The sequence below is a fragment of the Orycteropus afer genome, unplaced genomic scaffold (assembly GCF_000298275.1).
Source record: "Orycteropus afer afer isolate SDZICR_OR568_19922 unplaced genomic scaffold, OryAfe1.0 scaffold00008, whole genome shotgun sequence".
NCBI lineage: Eukaryota > Metazoa > Chordata > Mammalia > Tubulidentata > Orycteropodidae > Orycteropus > Orycteropus afer.
The window spans coordinates 13,061,203-13,071,350 of NW_006921595.1; the positions used below are offsets into that span (position 1 = coordinate 13,061,203).

A 10,148-nucleotide genomic window follows, 5' to 3' on the forward strand; every position below is an offset into this window, starting at 1 on the left:
TGCCCCCGCGTGGTGTAGATGTGGAGAAACTGGATGGCTGGATCACACTGGAGTATCTCTGGTTAGTGGCATCCCATCCACGTCTGTTAATTCCTAAAGTAAACAATAAAATAGAAGTTGACTGTGAACTCATCTTTTAAACGCATTAAAAAAAAAAAATCTCTGGAAATGTCAATACACTTTGTCTTATTATGTCTGAAGATTATGCAAAGATTCAACAAACATTATATATCTACTAAATTAAAAAGAAATTAAATCTCTTCATTTCAATTTACATAGTAAAGTGTAGTATCAACAAATCACATAATGATATAATTGCAGTACCAAATTAAACAAAATCAAATAAATAACTACTTCATGGTGAAATGGGTAAGGGGATGGAGGACCTAAGTCCTAAATCATAAGCTACTTTGGGGTAAAAAGTGATGTCTGATTCTTCACTTCCGTCAGTGAGCCCTGTATAGTAGTAACCACTGAAAAATAATCACTGAAAATAAATAATTAGATTCTACTTTCTCTTCCTGAATAGATACTTTTTGACTTTAGATACTTTTAAGATACCATTTGACTCAATCTTGTCTGGGGAAAAACAGCTACCTACCTACCTATATTCCAAAAGAGCTCTGGTGGCATGGTGCCTGAGGAATTTGATTGTTAACCGGAAGGCTGGCAGTTCAAACCTACCAGCCACTCCAAGGAACATAGATGGGGGCCTTGGTTCCATAAAGATTTACCACCTGGGAAACCCAATGGGGGCTGCTACAAGTCTGAATAGATTTGATGGCAGTGGTACAGAAGTAATTTACATCTGAATAAAGTACATTGAATTCTTCTATAGGAGCACATATATTGTAATAAAGTATTATAATCCATTCACAATATTCTACAAATATAAAAATGAGCCAACAGAACTATTTTTTCTGTATTGTAGTAAAATATGTATCACAAAATATTTGCTGTTTCAACCTGCATTACATGTGCAATTCAGTGACATTTATCACTTTCACCATGCTATACAACCATCACCACTATAATTTCCCAAAAAGTTATTACCTCTAACAGAAACTCTGTATCACTTAAGCAGTAACTCCCCATTCACTCTTTCCCCCAGCCCCTGGTACTGATATTAGCTACCAAAGAGTGAGCCCCCAACTATGGCAACCCCCCGTAGAACAGGATTGGGCATTGTCGTAACAACGTCTTTCTTCCTAGTCTTAGTCTGGAAGCTCCATTGAAATCTGTTCAACATCATAGTAACACGCCAAGTGACAGATGGGTGGTGGCTGCACAGGAGAAGACTTGGCTGGATATGGAACCTGGGTCTCCTAATGTGGAAGGTGAAATTTTAACAATGAACACCACTGCCACCAACCACTGATAAAAACTTTTGTTTCTATATATTACCTGTTCCAGAAATCTCCTATAAATGAAATCATAGTATTTGCCCTCTTAACGCAAAAACCAAACTCACTGCCATCTAGTTGTCTGATATATTTCACCCAGCATAAATGTTATCAAGTGCCATCCACATTGTGGCATGTATCTGACTGAATAATATTCCATTTTATGGATATACCATTTTGTTTATCTGTTCATCTATTGATAAGACATTTGGGTTCTTTCCACCTTTTGGCTATTATAAATAATGCTGCAATGAACACTGACACTGGTGTACAGGTATGTTTATAGCCTTGCTTTCAATTCTTTTGGATATATACAGTGAAACCTGTGCTGTGAGAGCTGGAACCTGATGGGAATGCCTTGTTTTTCTGGGTCTTGCATGATTTCCACCTTTGACAGGGTGCAGTCTTACCCCTTTTCCATTGCCAGTAGTAGAAAACAGTTGTGTTTTCAGTCTCTGACAGGTTTCCACCTTATACAGATGTTGTAGGTTTTACTATACCTAGGAGTGAAATTGCTGAGTTATATGTTAATTCCATGATTAATGTTTCCAGGAATGGCCAAACTGTTTTTCACAACTGCTTTACCATTTTATAATCTCTTCACAACCTTGCCAATACTTGTTACTTTCTTTTCAATTGTTTATAGGAATCCTAGTGGTTGTGAAGTGGTACATCATGGTGGTCTGGATTCACACCTACCTAATAATGGGAGTCTGTGGGTGGTGCAAATGGTTAATGTGCTCCCCTGATAACTAAAAGGTTGGAGTCCACCCAGAGTACCTCAGAAGAAAGCCCTAGCAATCTACTTCTGAAAAATCAGCAGGGTAAACCCTACGAGCACAGATCTCTGATACACATGCCTTGAGTTAGAATCAACTCAACAGTAACTCTTTTTTTTTTCAATGACTAAAGACATTGAGCAGGAGCTCTGGTAGTATAGTGCCTACGGCACTTGACTGCTAACCAGAAGGCCGGTTGCTATGAATCCTGTCGCTATGAATCCTGTCGGACTCGATGGCACGTAACAACAACAAAGACATTGAGCCTTTTCATGCCCTTTGTTAATTTTTTGATTTTTAAAATCTTGTCACTTCAACCACCTGATTACTACTTGGGGCCAAGATCAAAGCCATTCATCGTTTCTGGCCGAATTAGTAGCTGCCATTAAATATATAAAATTGGAGTGATGGAAAGTATACTCAGTTCCGAAAGTTCACCTCCCAACTCTGAGTCACTTAATTAAACAAAAACAAACAAAACAAAAAACCAAACTCAAAGCCTTCGAGTAGATTCTGACTCAGTGACCCCCACCAAGTTAGATGTGGCACATCTTTACAGCAGTAGACTGTCCCCATCTTCCTTTTGGGAGTGGCTGATGAGTTTGAGTCGCTGATGGGTTTTGACCTTATGGTTAGCAATCAAATGCCTTAGGCACTGCCATCAGAGCTCCAATAAAACCAATGAGAGAAAAACACAAAACTAAAGAGATCTGCTAGACCAGATCCGTCAAATGGAGAGTTAAAATGGTATCTTACATTTTTCCTAAAGTTTCAAATCCTTTTGGGGATGGCAGAACTGAAGAAATTTACTTCTTCCCTTTGTACACTGCTTGCAGCCTTAATATTTATCAATTCCAAGAGTTTTATTTACACTTTTTTCATTCATCAAGCTATCCATTCACCATTTACTTTTTTAATTACTACACATGAAATCACAAGACAAGGTTTAAGGGTCAGATAAATAGCTCTAAATGATGTGAGGCAAGGGAGACAGCATCTGGCGACACCTTTAAAGGCTAAGTTCTAATTCTAAGAAAATAAAACCTAACCATTCAAGTGACCCTTGTGCCCTGTGTTGTATCGTGGTTTCAAGTCTGATCCCTCCTTTTCCTGAGGAGACTACTTCTACATCATCCATAGTTCGTCTACACAGAAATACTCCAACCTCTTCCAAGGCTCAGAAAGCAGGTCAAACAGACCCCACACTCCCTCCAAGAGCTCTTAATGATGCATCCCACCCTACTAATTTTACGAACTCGTGCATTTTTCTGCGATATGGCTCTCCAACTTTTATCAGATTTTCGAAGGAGTTCATTTCACCAGTCTTGATTCTGACCCAAGCTGTCGGCCTCTTACTTGAGACCAAAGTTTTTTTAAGAATTACAAGGCTAATAAGAAAACAAGGCGTCAAGGCCCAGTTACGCCAATCTTCCAAACACTGTCGTTTATAGGCAAAGTGCTTTGATACGTACTTGAGACTGAAAAATTCTTTGGTATGGACACCCACTAGTAAACTTCTGTTCTCGCTTATACGGTCAACAAACACATACCAAGAGGCCAATAAGCAGATAAAAACTGGATGCCGGCATCGAAACGCTGGGAAGGCGGAGACCGAAGACTCGACGCGATCACGTGCAGTCACCTAACCAGTGCGACTGGGCGCTGCGCAAACACAGGGACTCTCGTTTGGGGCCCGGGGGCAGCCCGTACCCTGCCACATGGACGCCCCCCCACATAACGGCCCTTCCTTCCTCCGCAACTGGCGGAAGATTTAGGGGCACACATTACCTGAGGGCTGGTGCTGAGGTTGTTGTCGTCCCCCGCTCGCACCCCTGGTGCTGGGATGTTCATTCCAGCACCGATCTCCAAAGCGGCACCGGCCTTGAAGGAAAAACTGACAAATGGCCATTGAGACGGTTCGCTTAAGGAGCGGTCTTCAGTCTGCACACCCAAAGACTAGCACAGTCCGACTTCAGAAGGAGCTCGGCCCCGCTTCTATGACGTCATCTACTCGCGCAAGAGAAAGGCCGTTTCTCTTGTCCCGCCCTTTGCAATGAGAGGCATAGGTTTTACCCAATAGGATTTGAGGAATGCGCAACGCACTAGGTACGGCCCGAGAAGGCGGCACGCTTGAAACCTTACCCGGAGAAAAGGAAAGTGTGTTAGATCCTAGTTGTAGAGCCTTGGACTTAGAGGGAGTCTTGAGTTCTAAAATAAGAGGAAAGCGGATCAAAGAAAAGCCAGAACCTCAGTAAAGCCTTGAAAGGATTGTTGTTGTTGAGAGGATTAGCCGTGATTTAAGACCGGCTGTTCTGTTCACTTCTAACTACTGTACAAGTAGTTCACTTGTAACTACTCACAGAAATTTGAGCAGTTATTCAGTATGTATAAAGGGAAACCATTTTGGTTCCAGAACAAGCAAGTGGCTCGAGGAATGTATGTACAGCAGGGCTTATAGAAGATCAGCCATTGGCTATTCTTAACAGGACTGATTGAGCCCTGTTTCCGCCTTTACTGAGATAAACTGCTATCAGGTTACTTACTGGCCAGACTGCTAATAATTTGGCCCTCCACCCATTGCAGCCTTGAGACTTTGAGATTTAAATTAGGAGGTAATCGTTTGATTGCTAATCCTTTTCTAGCAGGAAAGGACAAATTTACATTGCTATAGGGCGGTTTCTGGAAGGTTTTTTCAGTTTGGGTCAGACTTTATGGTTAATATTTGGTTTCGTGGATATGAAAAACTTAAAGTAAAATGTTTGCTATTAACTTTCGCCTTCAGCACTCCTCAGAAAGTAAAATTAGCTCAGGTTGAGAGAGTAAAAATTTTCAGCAGCTCAAGATGAATAACAGACAGTAAACAGGAAGGCGCCCTAGTGTGCAATGGTTAAGTGTTCAGCTGAAAAGTCCTAGGTTGGAATGCACCACCAGCTCCTCTGGACCTGGCTATCTGCTCCTATAAATACTGTTGTTGTTGTTGTTGTTTGCCCTCGAGTCAGCCCCGACTCATAGCGACCCCTCCTTGGGTTTCCGAGGCAGTATCACTACGGAAGTAGGATTGCCCAACCTTCCTTCCGAGGAGTGGCTGGTGGGTTTGAACCGCCAGCCTTCCTATAAATACTACAGCCTAGGAAACCCTATGCAGTGGTTTTACTCTTGTCATATAGAAATCCACTGGATGGCATGCAACAACAAAGTTAACAGAAAACAATGGGTCTTTTAAGCACACACTGCAGGTGGAAAGTATAACTTCCTTTGAGATGACTACTGTCAAAGAAATTGATAGCAAAATCAAATTGCTTTGATTTTGGAGTTTGTTTATTCAAAACGAAATAGTCAAAGAAATCCCTGACCAAAATCCTCCAGCGGCTTTTCTTTCACCCAAAGTTGCAAATGCTCTTTCCTGCCGGAAGCCATGCTTACTAAATTTGAATTTCAAAAGGTATGGCTGGGTGGAGGAGCAAAACATCTCAGATGAACTGATTTCCCTTAATCTCAGTAGAAGGGGGAGGGCTGGATTCAATCGAGTAAAGAGATTAGTTTATGGTTGACTTATTATATCTACTAGCCTCTTCGAGGGAGTTCTGGTAGCATAGTGCCTAAGGCGCTTGACTGCTAACCAGAAGGCTGGTGGTTCAAACCCACCAGCCACTCCTCGGAAGGAAGATGGGGCAATCTACTTCCGTAGTGATACTGCCTTGGAAACCCAAGAAGGGGACTATGAGTCGGGTCCGACTCGACCGCACATAACAACAACAGCCTCTTCGAGCCGTTTGCGTTTTCTGGACTCAAAATGGTCTCCCTATATGCAAATCTTCTGCAAAAGGTTGTGTTACAGCCTAAAATCTAAAAACATTTGGTTTGTGAAACGCTGCGGTCTCTTCTCACCACTAAACCAACAATGTGGCTATGCTTAGACCAGTCCCGGCATGCCTAGGGAGGGGCAGCTTGCCTTCAACCACCAAAAAGGTAGTTGGCCAAAATAAGAAAAAGCTAGGAGGAGCCAGTTTCCTATCCCCACCGATTCCCACGTGAAGGACAAACTGGCACAACAGTTTTGTTGATTGTTATGTACATTATCTGATTTAAGGTTGGGGTCCTGGTACTAAGACTCTGGGTCGCATGATCATGATCATATGCCAACCACCATGAGCTGCTAAGTAATTAAAACACCAGAACCAATCTTACAACCTTTTAAAATCTGTAATTATGTACATAAGCAGCTCTGGTGGTGTAGTGGTTAAGGCATGTGGCTGCTAACCAAAAGGCTGGTGTTTCAAACCCACCAGCTGCTCCACAGAAAGATGAAGCACTTTGCTTTTGTAAAGATTTACGGCTATGGTCAGAAATGACTTGAAGGCAATGAATTTGGTTTTGGTTAATTATGTATGGATCCCAGTCCTTTACCACTTCTGTAGTCCCATCTATGACTGATGAATTGACCTACCACCATCTTGTAATTTTCTTTGTTCTGTAGTTGTTGTTGTTGTTATGTGCCGAGGAGTCGGCCCCGACTCATAGTGACCCCTCCTTGGGTTTCCCAATCACCACGGAAGTAGGATTGCCCAACCTTCCTTCCGAGGAGTGGCTGGTGGGTTTGGGAGTGGCTGGTGGGTTTGAACCGCCAGCCATCTGGTTAGCAGGCAAGTGTCTTAGCCACTATGCTACCAGAGCTCCCTTGTTCTGTAGTAGGGGAAAGAAACTCCAGATTCAAAAGGTTCAATAGAGATAAAACCTAGTGCTATTTCCCCCACGCTGGCACCTGGATGGGGCTAGGTAGACTGGATTACCCCCAACTATTTCCCCCACCCTGGTTAAGACAGATAATTAGATAAAACCCACAGGGGAATAAGTAAACTGGATTACCCCCAACAATTTTCCCACCCTGGGCAGATGAGTATTCAGTTCCTTAAAGAATTGAATGGAAAGCATTCCTTCCTGCAGATGATAGACTTGCTAAAAGTATTTTAGAACTAACTTGTAAATTAACTTTGGCCACAGAGGATAGAAATGTTTTAGAAACAACTTGTAAATGAACTCTGGCCCTAGGACATAAAGGAACAAAAGTTAATTGCTGACCCTCTCCCCTCTGCCCAAGCCCCTATCAGCTGATAACCAGAAGCTAGTGACTTGTCCATCACCCATTTCACACTCACGTCCTGAATTCCTCAACCTTTTGTGAATATGCATAACCCCCTCTCCGGAAACCTACAAAAACTGTGTTTGATGGCATCTCCGGGAGTTAAGATCTGGGTACTAACTACCCCTAACTCCTTGCACTGCTGCTTTGCAGTAAATAATTTTCTCCCCTCTCAATCTCAGTGTGTAAACTGTTTTGGCCTGACTGCCACCGGGCAGGGACCCGCATTTGGTCCAATAACAGACACTTTTATTAAGCTTTGGACAGGATAAAGACTAAACAAAGACAGTCATCCAGGATGAGGGAAACCATCAGCGTGTAGATAGTACAGAAAGCTGAATGAAGTCCACTGAGTCATGGGCATGGGGCTAATTATATATGATTGAAAACAAAGGGAATCATCACAAAATCATGACTGGGGGCAGATCGATTCAGTGCTTTTCCAGGCGGGACTACAGTAGCAGAAGGGAAAGGATTATGATTGGGATACATACGTAACTGAAGACAGAAAAGGGTTACAGGATTGGTTCTGGGCCTTGACTACCTGGCTAGGTGGTGATCCGGATATGATTCATAACCATGGGACAAGAATCATAGCCACAAAGTGGATACAAAACAATACCGGGACCCCAATCTTAATTTAAATTAGAAAAAGATATGCTCAGCCAAGTTCCCTACTTCTTAACTGCATAATCTATTGGGGTATGTGTGTGTGTGTGGGGGGTCCTTGCCTTTTACTTACAAAGAATTGAACAGGAGAGGCAAAATGTCCACATGAACCAAAATTTATTAAAGCGAAAGGAAAGAGTTCGTGAGGGAGAGATGGAAAAGGAATTGTGCCTAAGCTAGTCTCCAGTCTCTCACTGACCAAAGGATTTCCTGGGGTTTATGAAGTCAGGACATTAGACAACATGTAGCATTGGGAAAGTCAGCCACGAAGGAACTGTTTCAAGTGCTGAGGAGTAAGGATGTCTCCTTGAGGACTAAGGTGCGCCTGACAGAAACCATGATATTTCCAATTGCCTCTAATGCATGCGAGAGCTGGACAATGAATAAGGAAGACCGAAAATGAGTGATGGTTTTGAGTTGTGGTGCTGGTGAAGAATGTTGAAAGTACCATGGACTGCTAAAAGAACTAACAGATCTGTCCTGGAGGAAGTGCACCTGAGATGCTCCTTGGAAGCGAGAATGGCCAGACTTTGTCTCACCTATTTTGGTCAGGAAGGTTGGGCAGTCCTACTTCCGTAGTGATACTGCCTCGGAAACCCAAGGAGGGGTCGCTATGAGTCGGGGCCGACTCGACGGCACATAACAACAACAACATTTTGGTCATGTTGTCAGAAGCGACCATTCCTTGGAGAAGGATGTCATGCTTGGTAGGGTGGAGGGTTGACGAACGAGGGGGAGGCCTTCAACGAGATGGATTAACACAGTGGCTGCGATGATGGGCTCAAGTATAGCAGGGATCGTGGGGCGGTGCAGGATCAGGTAGTGTTTGGTTCTGCTGTGCATGGGGTCGCTATGAGTCCGAAACAACTCGACGGCACCTAACAACATCATAAAGGGTTTCAGGTGGTGGTGGGGGGAAGGGATCATCTTTATTCATAAAATGGGGAGGGGTTTTAGAAAAAGATGGGATTATGAAAATCAGGTGTGCTCACAGAAAGTAGCCAAGATGGATTCCTCCGCAAAGGCTGTGGGAACAAAGACAGAACCTGGCACCAAGGCTGAGTCTGGGATGTTGAGCATGCATGGTATCTCTGGACCCTGGTTCAAGTCCCTGGCAAGGGATTCCTGTTCTTGATTTCCTCTCCTGGAAGGTCACTTTGTCCGTCAAGCTGAATTTTACTGCACATGTTTTGCACCTGGTGAGGTACTTGAAGGATAGATAGCTCAAGAGGTTTATCAGCATTTTACAAAGGTCAAGCGTGTGGGGTTTTTGAAATGTAACTTATTTTGCCTAAGGGCCTGATTTGTTAAACACCAGTAGTTCTCTGTTGCCGGCAGCAAGAATACTGAATCCAAGGCTGGTTGACTCAGCCAGCCCTACTTGTCTTAAATCTAATTTCAACCACAGGATTCCGAGTACAAATTGCTCCCACCAGCCACTCCTCGGAAGAAAGGTTGGGCAATCCTACTTCCGTAGTGATACTGCCTCGGAAACCCAAGGAGGGGTCGCTATGAGTCGGGCGACTCGACGGCAAACAACAACAACAGGTTTGGTTGGTTTGGTTAGGTACCACAAGGAGCTCTGGTGGTGTAGTGCCTAAGGCATTTGACTGCTAACCAGAAGGCAGGCAATTCAAACCCACCAGCCACTCCTTGGAAGGAAGGTTAGGCAATCTACTTCAGTAATGATACTGCCTTAGAAACCCAAGCAGGGATCACTATGAGTCGGATCTGACTTGATGGCAGTGAGTTTTTTTAGGTCCCACAAAAGGGTGGTTTGAAAATAAGTTGGTTTGTGTAAGTTCCAGGTAGACCCTAGCACCAAAAACCCACCCAGTGAGGCAGTCAACTGTCTCCACCTGACAGGAGATAGGTCTAACTCTTGAAAAAATGGAAGGAGAGGGTTCAGACTTCAGGACATCAGATAGAGAAAACAAGTTATGGTACTAACAAAAAAGGGTCTAAGCAAAGATCCGCTTATTGAATGATGAGATAGTAGTGTCCTTTGCCTAAGCTCCAGAAATTCTGCAACCAGGCTTATAATACCCTCCTACTTTAGGGCAGGAGCTCTGGTAGCATAGTGGCTAAAGCACTTGACTACTAACCAGAAGGCTGGCGGTTCAAACCCACCAGCCACTCCTCGGAAGGAAGGTTGGG

General features: G+C 43.5%; 1 protein-coding gene across 1 annotated transcript in view; it reads right to left on the minus strand.

Annotated features, from left to right (window-relative positions):
• The window catches only part of NUP42 (nucleoporin 42), a 27,945-nt gene extending 23,854 nt beyond the window's left edge, over window positions 1–4,091 (minus strand). The window contains exons 1-2 of the mRNA XM_007946553.1: window positions 3,971–4,091; window positions 4–93 (exon numbers count right to left, since the gene is read on the minus strand). Coding sequence (XP_007944744.1) covers window positions 4–93; window positions 3,971–4,091 — 211 coding nt within the window. The remainder of the gene's footprint in view (window positions 1–3; window positions 94–3,970) is intronic.
• Window positions 4,092–10,148: the final 6,057 nt, after the last annotated feature.